Source organism: Pinus tabuliformis, chromosome 3_2 (genome assembly GCF_031772625.1).
Source record: "Pinus tabuliformis cultivar Carrire ecotype Pingquan chromosome 3_2, CPIR1, whole genome shotgun sequence".
NCBI lineage: Eukaryota > Viridiplantae > Streptophyta > Pinopsida > Pinales > Pinaceae > Pinus > Pinus tabuliformis.
The window spans coordinates 1251454497-1251466250 of NC_142302.1; the positions used below are offsets into that span (position 1 = coordinate 1251454497).

Below are 11754 nucleotides of genomic sequence, written 5' to 3' on the forward strand. Positions count from 1 at the left end.
TAAATATTGTTAATAAATTTAATGATGAAACATGATGAAATGAATTTTTTGAATGTAAAGTGACAATGTAATAGTGTTGAAAAATAGAAAATGTGAATAATAAGAATATAGTCAATTACCAATAGTCTTCATTGTGATTAATATCAAACTATTTTCTTCTACTATTCTAATTGTCACCCTTGTTGCTTTTGTCATCTTTTCATATCGATTATATGAAAAGCATAGGTAAAATCGTAAACCATTTAAATATTGAGCTCGAGCTATTGGAGTAAACATCATACCTTGTCTCTCTTTCTCTCCAATATTAATAGGTTGAATTACTATAACACAAAAGTCAATGTACATTGTCAATAACTTTTTTTTTGTCTTGCACTGAAATCAATGCACAATGCTAATCCAATCACTTTAAAATTAATGTACCATCATTCATCCAACTACATCAAATCATAAATCAAAATCTACACTGAAATCAATGCATCTAATGCAAGCAATCAAATAAGATTAGAAAACAACATTTACACTGAAGTCAATGCATCTAATGCGAGCAATCAAATAGGATTAGAAATTAACATTTACACTTAAATCAATGTATTGAGTGCAAGTAAGCAAATAGGATTATAAACCAACATCTACACTGAAATCAATGCATCTAGTGCAAGCAATCAAATAGGATTAGAAATCACCATCTACACTGAAATCAATGCATTTAGTGCAAGCAATCAAATAGGATTAGAAATTATCTACATTGAAATCAATGCATTTAGTGCAAGAAATCAAATATTATTAGAAATCAACATCTACATTGAAATCAATGCATCTAGTGAAAGAAATCAAATAGGATTAGAAATCACCATCTACACTGAAATCAATGCATTTAGTGCAAGCAATCAAATAGGATTAGAAATAATCTACATTGAAATCAATGCATCTAGTGCAAGCAATCAAATATCATTAGAAATCAGCATCTACACTAAAATCAATGCATGTAGTGCAAGCAATCAAATAGGATTAGAAATCAACATCTACACTGAAATCAATGCATCTAGTGCAAGAAATGTTCTTCCCTCTCTCCCCCCTCCATATATATATATCTCCCTCCATCTCTCCTTCTTTGTCTCTCTATCTCACCCCCCAAACACACACGCTCTCTCACTCCATATCTATCAATCTCTTTGTCCCTCCCTTCCTCTTTCCATATCTCTCTTCTTTCTTCTCTTCACTTTAATCTATATATCTATCTCCCTTTGTCTCTCTATGTCACCCCAAAAATACACATTCTCTTTCTCCAATCTATCTATCTATCCCTCCCTCCTCCTCTACCTCCCTCTCTCTCTCTCTCTCTACCCTCCCCTTCTCTCCCTCTCACCCGCTTCTATCTCTCTTCCCTCCAGCTGTCCTCTCTCCCTCTCTCTCCATCTTCCTTATCACTATCTCTCTCTCTCTCCACCTTTCTCTCTGTATTTATTTCTTCTTACCTCCCTCTCTCCACTCTCTCACATCCTCTCTCTTCCTTCCTCTCTCTCCCTATCTCTCCTCACCCTCCAACTTTGTTACTATATCCTTCCCTCTCTCCTCTCTCCTTCTCTCCTCCATTCCCTCCACCCCCATTCTTTGTCTCTTTATCTCACCCCCAAACATACACATTCTCTCCCTATCTTCCCCTTCTCTCCCTCTCACCCGCTTCTATCTCTCTTCCCTCCAGCTGTCCTCTCTCCCTTTCTCTCCATCTTCCTTATCACTCTCTCTCTCTCTCTCTCCACCTTTCTCTCTGTATTTATTTCTTCTTACCTCCCTCTCTCCACTCTCTCACATCCTCTCTCTTCCTTCCTCTCTCTCCCTCTCTCTCCTCACCCTCCAACTCTGTTACTATATCCTTCCCTCTCTCCTCTCTCCTTCTCTCCTCCTTTCCCTCCACCCCCCCCTTCTTTGTCTCTTTATCTCACCCCAAACATACACATTCTCTCTCCATATCTCCCTTGTCACTCCCTCTCTCTCTCTCCACGTATGTTACTATATCCCTCCATCTCTCCTTCTCTCTCCTTCTTTCTCTCTTTAACTCACCCCTAAACATACACTCTCTCTCTCCATCTCTCCCTTGTCACTCCCACTCCCTCTCCACTTTTCACTCTCTATGTCTTTCTTCTTTCTTCCCACCCCCCCTCCAGCTCCATCTCTCTATCCCTCCCTCTCTCCTCCTCTGTTATGATTACAATTCATAAAAATTAATTAAATAAAATAAATATTAATATTAAATAAGTAAATATTATTTAGGTTAAATAGTCATTAAGTTAGATGAAAAGGCATGAAAAGGCATGTCTAAAAGACATGCCCATTCACGAAAGGTCACGTGCTGAGGTATAAAAGCAGGGCCTCATTGTAACATTCAAATCATCTTATATCATCTTATACAATTTTATATATTAATAAATTATTATTATTAAATACCTGTGTGTCTTCTTACATTTAAGTCTTCAAGCTATCAGTTTTTGTGGGCCTTTGAACGTAGTTTGCCGCACAATGTGCCATTACGTTCACATCCTGATTACGTTGAACAAATCAATATTCAAGAAGCATTTCAGTGTTTAGAAAAATCATATGCAGAAGTTAAAGTGTGTCGAAAGGAAATCGATAATAAGGATTCAGAGATGGTGGTCAGAAATGAGGATTTCACAACTACACAAACTTTCAATGAATCTTTTAAAGCAGATCTATTGACATCCCCAGAATACAGTGCTAAAAGCATTACCATTTCCAGAGGACCCAATAGACCAATTGAAGCACCGGCTATTGGAGACAAGTCTGCAAGACATGAATTGATTGGGATGCAACCATTGTTGTCAACAGATGACTGCGCTGCACCTAAAATGACTGGACTACAACCTTCAGGTATGCAGACAATGTCAGGTTTCAAAGTGCATCATAGTACATTGATCACACCTGCTGTTGAACCAACCAACAAGAGGAGACGTCTTGCAAACAATGGAGTAACTAGTGCTCAGAAACCACATAAAGTTAAAGATGGTAAAAATAGGAAAGTCAAAGCAGATCCATCAGTACCAGAATTTGCTGCTAAAAACATTTCTATTCCCATAAAACCAAAAGATTAACTGAAGCACTGGCTATTGATGATGAACCTGCAAGATATGAATTGACTGGCATGCAACCATCGTTGTCAACAGATAACTGTACCATGCCTGTAATGACTGGACTACAACCATCAGCTATGAGGGTAATGAGAGGTTCCATAGTACCTCCTGGGTCATTCGTCACACGTGTTGAACCAACTAACAAAAAGAGACCTCTTGAAGATAATGGACTTGTTGGTGCTCAGAAGCCACCTAAATGTCCAAGTACACCACCAAAAAAACCAGTTAGCACACAGGCGGAAGTTGAACATAAACTGCGAGAAGAGAGTGGGGTTACTGGTTACTGCGTGAATTATTTTTTACAGATTCCAGATTATTATTCAGAAGTTTCTCACTTTGGAGAACGAGGGTTTATTGATATGTATCACCCCGCTATTGGAACTGTCTCGGGTCATCGATTCGAGAAAGACAATGTGATGCTCGGGGTGATCGGAAAAGGGACCTTTTCCAGCGTATACGAAGATATGAACAGAGTAGAAGGTTTCTATTATGCCCTGAAGGAAGTGCACTGTGATCCAAATGGAGATTGCCAGCCGACACATTCCGGCAAGGGTCCAGTTACATCAGCCTTTTATTTTCATTTGCTGCGGGTGAATGGATCAGTCGATCAAATCAAAGTGACATGGGTTTTGTCAAATTTTTGCCATGGTAAACCTCAACTTCTATTCGATAAGGTGAGATATGCGTTGCCTGCGCTGCGGTGGCTTATTAATATGCAAGATGATGATGTATTGGCAGACACATTTTGGGCTCTGTCATATCTTTCTGATGGCCCCAATTTAAAAATTCAGGCAATAATTGAGCCTGACATTTGCCCAAAGTTGGTGGAACTTTTGTCGCATCCTTCACCATTTGTTATTATTCCTGCTTTACGAACAGTGGGTAATATTGTTACTGGCGATGATGTGCAGACCCAGGCTGCTATTGAAAATGGGGCTCTTCCTCGCATTTTACATCTTCTCACAATCCAACCTACGAAGAAAACCATAACTAAAGAAGCATGTTGGACAATCTCCAATATTACAGCAGGGACCAGATCCCAAGTTCAGGCTGTGATCAATGCCAAAATATTTCCTCCGCTTATATTCCTGCTAGCAAATGCCGAATTCAATATAAAGAAAGAGGCAGCGTGGGCAGTTTCAAATGCAACTTCTGGTGGAAACGATGAACAGATAAAATACCTTGCCAGTCAAGGTTGCATACAGCCACTTTGTGATCTTCTAACCTTCCCAGATGCAAGGATTATAACAGTCTGCCCTTGAAGACACCCGAGAGGCGGGCAAAGAAGTGGCCAAGATAATTGATGTCGTCGGTCGTCGGTTGAAAGACAGTGATTTTCAGACTCTCCCTGTAGAGAATATATCGACTCTTCTACCCTTCGATCAGCAGGCATCTCGCTCAGCAAGCGTGTCAAAACCAAACCGTTGCGTTGGCGTTTTTGGTTCATATATATATATATGTTATAGTTAAATATATATATCATAATTATATGATTAAAAAAAATCAGTGTTAAATTAAAAAAAATAAAAAATTAGACTTATTAAAAGAATTATTATTAAAAAAAAAATCCAAGGAAGTATTACTGATGACCTATAAGATGAGAGGATGGTCAAATTATAGACATTGAGACGACATACACTAAGTGAAGAAAACCCCTCGCGTTAAATCCTTGAGGACAAATCTTCCGAAGGAAGAGGCTATGTTTTTTTTTTTTCACGAAATCGGGTGCTGTTTATAATTCAAAAAAGAAAAGGAGGCAAAGCTCCAGGAGTACAGACTTAGAGCTTGAATGGAACGGCTGCTCTTTGATGATTTTGCTACAATGTGCCAATCTCCGGAGGTTTTTGACCTGAGGATGACTGTTACAAGTATAAATCCGGACAAATTGGAAGAGGAGAAAGCCAGCTTTGCAAAACATCTTAATCTGAATTTAAAAGCTGGATCCGCCGCGCGCAAGTATCCTCTGGCAACTTGGAGAGTCTGTGATAGTTTGCGCTTGAATTGATAAGAGTCTCCAACATATAATTTTCCATGGAAACATGGATATGAGAGCGGCAGAATTGAAGGGCGATAGAACAACAGTGAACAACACCTGAGTCCAGGTCATTGCAGCCAGCAAATTGGAAGGGATAAGGGTCAGAAGCACGCGGTGAGACTTCTCGGGATTCACTAGAGAGAGCAGGAAGCAAAGGGCAAGAGGAAACAGGAGGACAAGGGTACAAAACATACAGCAGAAGAGGGGAACCAAATTAGAATTGCAGAGAATTTGGACAGGGGGCTCCTTAAAAGGTCGAACAGAAGATGATCTTAAAAGGAAAAGCATTAGTCAAAAGAAGATCAGGGTAGATATTGAAATGAAACTTTGTTGTTGCAGAAAAAATTCCCTTTGGTTCTGGAGCAAGCTTGACTGGCGAACTTGTCTGCTTCTCGATTTAAAGTGCGTAGGACATGAAAGAGTTTAATCTCCCCAGATTGGTTGATCATGCTTTGACATCTACTGATGATTCACTGAATATGAATATTTGAAGGCAATCTCTTGCTAATAATGAGACTGATGATGATAGCGGAGTCCCCAAAGATCCAAGCTTTCTTAATGCCAAGGTTTTGAAGTTGGAGCAGGCTTTGATAGAGAGCCAGGGCCTCAGCTCTATTATTGGAGAGATTTCCCAGACCCCACTCAAAAGAAATGAGGGGTTCTCCTTTAGGCGAATAGATGATTCCCCCTGCTCCCGCAGCTCCCGGATTAGACTTGGAGGCGCCATCGAAGAAGATGATATGAGTGTTGCTGTTGGAGATCCATTCAGTGAATTCACCCTGCTTTAATCTTATTTTCCAGTTATGACCAGAGGTATTGGAATATCTATTGTAATTGATTGCTGGAGAGAGGTTGCTACACTTATCTATCAAATTCTTGATAAAATCTCTCTCTTCGCTACGGAAGCTAGCCATGTCGATTTTCTTAGATTTCTTGGTAGCTATGGATTCTATAGCCAGACTTTTGGTTTTATTGCAAAGAAGTCTGGTGAAGGTCTCCTGGCCCCTGAAGACCTTGCGGTTTCTTGCGATCCAAAGTTTCCATAAGAGAGCGTAAGGGAGGGCGTCCCATACCCTCTTGACAATGCTATTTTTCTTATTTGGCCATGGATAGCTTTTCTTCCAGATGCTTAGGGCTTCGCCAATGGACTGATGAGGATTCCATGTGAGAGGGACATAGGGGACTATACCTTTCCAACAAGAGATAGCGAAAGGGCATGAAATAAAGAGATGTTGCATGGTCTCTTCAGCTTCAAGACAATTCGGACATTGAGAAGGGCCCAAGATGCCTCTCTTTTGTAGGTTTTCAAAGGTGAGAGTCTTCCCTTTTAAAAGGGTCCAAATGAAGAATTTAACCTTGGGAATGGCTTCAACTTTCCATGTTGCTTTCCAATACGTCCATGGAGAAGTGGGGAGATCCCTATTGCACAGAAAATTATAACCTGCCTGAATTGTATAGCTTGAACCCGTGGGATCCCAGCGGAAACCGTCAGCTCCATTTTTAGATAGAGGTGCGATGCTGTGAAGATGGTTCTGAAAGTTATTAAAGGATTCTTTGAGATGATCAGGGATGGGAGGGAAGCTCCAGCCTATCCATGCCTGCGTTTTTGCATCCCAATGAGATATTTGATTTAAGTAGTATAGTCCCCTGCTTTGGAAGTAGAGAATGATTGGTTCCATACCTGTAAAGCTGTTGATGGCTTTATTTCCCATAATCTTATCACTTACAATTCTGACTTTGTTCCCACTCGTGGGAACTATTGAGACATTTTGAGCCATGAAAGAAATGGCTTTTTTACAAAGTCTCCATATACTTGTGTTGTTCCTTACCGGGATTTCACTAACTAACACTTGTTGCCTTGGAGTATTAAGATATTTGACCTCAATGACTCTTTTCCACCAAGCTTGCTGCTCCTCTAACAGTCTCCAAATAAGCTTTCCACCGAAAGCTAAGTTAGTGAACAAAGGAGATCTGATTCCAAGCCCGCCTTTTTCCTTGTTCTGAATAACTTGTTTCCAGCTGACCAAGTTAAATTTTTTCTTATCGTTCTTTCCTCCCTGCCATAAGAAATGTCTAAGAATACTTTCCATTTTGTGATGAAAAGAGGTAGGTGCCTGAGCTAAGGAGAACTGATATAAAGGAAGCGAAGACAACCCAGAATTAAGGAGCACCATTCGGCCGGCTGGGTTGAGCCAGAAGGATCCCCAGTTGTGGATTTTTTTTTTAAAATTTATCAAGAATTTTGTCCCAGATTTCGGCTCTAGCACGACCCATGCTTACTGGCATACCCAAGTAGCTGAAGTGGTCCCATTTTAGCTTGCATGGCACCCCAAAGATGATGGATAGATTTTGAAGAGTTTGGGCTGAAGAATTCCAGCCGTAGATGCAGCTCTTGAGATGGTTAATCATTCCTCCAGAATATCTCATATACTTATCAAGAAGGAGCTTGAACCTTCAGGCAATTATTGTAGAAGCTCCTCCAATCAGCAGGGTATCATCAACAAATTGAGAGTGGTTGATATTTTTCACTCCATCTTCAAATTTGATTCCGGTGATGAGGCCTGCTTGTCTCTTATGATCAAGGACACAGCTGAAAGACTCAACCATTAAAATGAATAAGTAGGGAGAGAGAGGGCAACCTTGCCTCAATCCTCTTGAGGATTGGAAAGCAGGCCCGGGTCTTCCATTGATGAGAGGGGCAATCCAAGGTCCAGATATGCAGGTTTTTATGAGGTTAATGAAGGAGGAAGAGAAGCCCATTTTTTGAAGAGTAGCAAGGAGAAAGGAGTGCCGGACTCTGTCAAAGGCATTAGCCAAGTCTAGTTTCAAAATGAAGCCCTTTTCCTTTCTAGAAAGGCTTGAGTGAATGGCTTCCTGGACAAGTAAGATAGAGTCGGAAATATGTCTGTTGGCCATAAAACCGCCTTGATTTTCAGAAATAAGGCTTGGCAAGAGAGGCTTTAATCGAGAAGCAAGGATTTTCGTGAAAATTTTATATGAAGAGTTGCATAGGGAAATAGGACGGAAGCGGGAAAAGGTAGAGGGGCGGCTCTCTTTAGGGATGAGAGCAAGATGGGTTGAATTTGTGAAGCCTCCCATTTTATTTTTCCTTTGTATCCATTTGTAATACTTGATGAGGTCCTTTTTGATGGTTTCCCAGAATTCCCTGTAAAAGCAGATTGGGAAACCATCCGGGCCTGGAGCTTTGTCAGGATGGAGGCACCAGATTGCTCCCAAGATTTCTTCCTCTTTAATTTCTTCATTCAGTCTTTCATTGGCTTCAGCTGATATTTTATTTGGCATATGCTGTAAGAAATCAGTGTAATTCTCCTCTTCCCCTTTTTCTGTCAGGAGCTCTCTAAAGTGAGCTGTAGCTGCGTTTTTAATGGAGGCTTGATCATTATGCTGGTTGCCTGCGCTATCTATAATAGCTGTTATATTGTTCCAAATTTGTCTGACAGTTGCTTGCTTGTGGAAGAAGGATGTATTCCTATCCCCGCTTTTCAGCCAAACCTGTCTTGATTTTATGCGCCATTTTTCTTCCTCTTCTCTTCTGATGCTGTAGAGATGACTGTAGAGATCCTCTTCTTGACTTTTACTTGCTTGAGTGTATTCTTGGTTTTCCATAGCATGGTGTAAATTTTCAATTTTAGCCTTAACTTCCAACTTCTGTGCTTCTAGTTCTTTATATTGGGATTTTGCCCAGTTCTTGAGAGCGAGCCTGACATTTTTCAATTTACTTTCCCATATATAGCTGGGCGAACCTTCTATATGCTGGCGCCAAGTATGCTGGACTAGAGATTTGGCAGCCGGAGTATGATTCCATAAGGGACTATATTTAAAAGGGATAGGCCCCAGGGGGCGATGGGATTCAAAAACTAAAATAGTGGGATAATGATCTGATATAGTGAAGGGGAGAATAGAAGCATGGACTGCAACAAAGGATGAGAGAAAAGAAACATTTACCAATATTCGATCCAACCTTTCCATTATATTATTTTTGCCAAGCCTGCGGTTGCTCCAGGTAAACTTTCTGTTCTTTGGGACAATATCTACGAGATCTGCGAGCTGCATAACGTGCTCCAACTGATTTCTGAAGGGGTCAGGGTTGAAGCAGCCGCCACGCTTTTCATTAGCGTGAAGGATAAGGTTTAGGTCGCCGCCTACGATTATATTGCTGTTCTCTTCCTTTGCAATGATGTTGCTGAGAGAAGACCAGCAAGCCTCCTTATCTCTGTAGTGAATTGGGACGTAGACATTGAAAATGATTAGCTGGTAACTATTCATCTTATTCTGCAAATTAGTCTTTATCCAATGCCGTTCCACTGTTTCTGCTATCTCGATCCATTTGTATTGGAGCCAAAGAGTGGCAATTCCCCCTAAGGCCCCTCTAGATTCGCATACACTTCCTTGATAAAATTTGTGCTTCTCAATAACTTGATTCATCTCTGCCTGTCCCAGCGTTGTTTCTTGGAGTAGAACTATCTTTGGTCTTTCTTGTTTTAAGAGATCTTTTAAGGCGTTTGTTTTGGAGGGGTGCCCCAATCCCTTGCTATTCCAGGAAAGCGTTTTCATCATTTCAATGGAGTGCGAGGAGGTGCTCTTCCTCCAAGATCTTTGTTTGTTGAATCCTTGTTTATCTGTCCTTGTATATAGGATTCTGAAGACCCAAAGCTATGTCTTTTTCTGCATTTTCGTCTCTATGTTGTTTAGTCGATTTTCATCCAGGCTTCTTTTGGTTTTTAGGAATGGATCCATGCTCTTTGGAGCTGCTTCTAGTGGTTCTGGGAGGGGGGGATCAGAAGGGAGGGAAGAGGAAATGGACAAGGGGAGGGAAGGATCAGAAGGAGATTGAATCTTAGGAGAAGGGGGATCCTCGGGTTGGGAAAGGAGGTGAAAGGGATTGGAAGAAGGAGAGGAGGAGAGGGGATCAGGTTGGCTAAGAAGGGGAAGAAGGGAAGAGGAGGGGGGCGAAGAAGGAGGGGAGGGTTTGGAAGGGGGAGTGGGAAGGGAACACAAGGAAGGCCCAGCATCAAGAGGAGGGATGGGGTTAAGGGATGTCTTTTTTTTTTTATTATGATTGTTAAAAGTGCATACATAATCCATATTTATATTTCGTTAAACTCATTTATGTATTATGCAGTGATTTAATATGTAATTTTTACTGCTTCCCATTGTTCTTCCTGTGGAGAACTGTCAACATTAAGAAGTTTAGGACATCGATTTGCAAAGTGGCCATATTCGTGACATACCTTACACTTGAAGGGAATCTGCTCGTAGTCGAGCTGCTGAATGTGTGTCCAATCATCCACCTTTAGCTTGATGGCTTCTGGCAAGCCTTTCCCCAAATCAACTTCAACGCAAATGCGAGCACAGGCCTGCATGTTATCTTTAGGTTCGCTCCGGTCAATATATTTCCCTACAACATTCCCTATGGCGCGCACTGACTCATCTCCCCAGCAGTGCAGGGGGAGATGTGGAAGGCGGACCCAAACAGGCACAGCACTAGGGATGTCCAGCTCCGGATCAAAATCTGGAGTCCACTTATTGAGGTACAGTCCTCTGGAGTCCATGAAATAAGGGCCATTTCGAAATATTAAATCCTTATCTTCCTTGGTTTCGAAATGGAAAGTAAAATATCCTTTTCCACAAAATCTGATAGAGATTTTCCCTTGAGTTTTGTCTGACCAGTTCCTTTCTACCCACCTCTGGACAGTTTTAGGAGAGGGCCATAGACCTATAAACTGCCCAATAAGACCTCTTTCAGCTAAGGCAAGCGCAGCTAGTCGAGGCAAGGTTGGAGGCAGAGAGACTTCCTGCAACCCTTCCAATTTTTTAACAAACTTCGAAACAGAGGGGCGATTTCGCTGAGGCGGAAGAGAAGGCACCAGATCAGAGAAGGCTTGTTGGAAGGTATCCTCCGGTGGCGCCTCCGGAGGGGCCATAACAGGCCAAGAGCAGACACAGAAGGACCGGCAAATGAGGCAGCCAGGAGCAAAGAAAAAAGCCCAGCAGCATAAAATTGGTAGGCGGGAGCCAACAAAGAGGCGCATAACTAAAGGGGAGCAGGGCGCAGGGGCACCGGATGCCCAGCAGCAGAGCTGCCAGGTGGGAGCGAGCTAAAACTCAGGGCCAAAGGGAGGGAGCAGAGGCTCCATAGCGCGCGGTAGTAGTCCTAGACTTGGAAAGATATAATTTGAAGAATTAGGGTCTGTAGGAAGAGGCTATGTTATGAATATAATTCATAACAATTAAATAAATAAAATAAATAAAATAAATATAAATATTAAATAATTAAATATTAATTAGATTAAATAGTTATTAAGTTAGATGAAAAGGCATGTCTAAAAGACATGCCCATTCACACTTGTTGAGGTATAAAAGCAGGGCCTCATTGTAACATTCAAATCATCTTATATCATCTTATACAATTTTATATATTAATAAATTATTATTATTAAATACCTGTGTGTATTCTAACATTTAAGTCTTCAAGCTATCAATTTTTATGCTACATCATCTCTCCCATCCTTCATCTCTCTCCCTTTCTATCATACCTCCCTCTCGCTTCCC

At 41.1% G+C, this 11754-nt stretch overlaps 2 protein-coding genes across 2 annotated transcripts; both read right to left on the reverse strand.

Annotated features, from left to right (window-relative positions):
* Positions 1 to 5651: 5651 nt before the first annotated feature.
* On the reverse strand, positions 5652 to 9756 carry LOC149185275 (uncharacterized). The gene is made up of 4 exons (XM_089415605.1): positions 8312 to 9756; positions 7462 to 7633; positions 7011 to 7238; positions 5652 to 6779 (listed from the first exon to the last, which is right to left on the reverse strand). Exons 1-4 carry the CDS (start codon positions 9754 to 9756, stop codon positions 5652 to 5654), a joined length of 2973 nt encoding a protein of 990 aa, XP_089271731.1.
* Positions 9757 to 10328: 572 nt separating this feature from the next.
* On the reverse strand, positions 10329 to 11126 carry LOC149185276 (uncharacterized). The gene has a single exon (XM_089415606.1). It carries the CDS (start codon positions 11124 to 11126, stop codon positions 10329 to 10331), a length of 798 nt encoding a protein of 265 aa, XP_089271732.1.
* Positions 11127 to 11754: the final 628 nt, after the last annotated feature.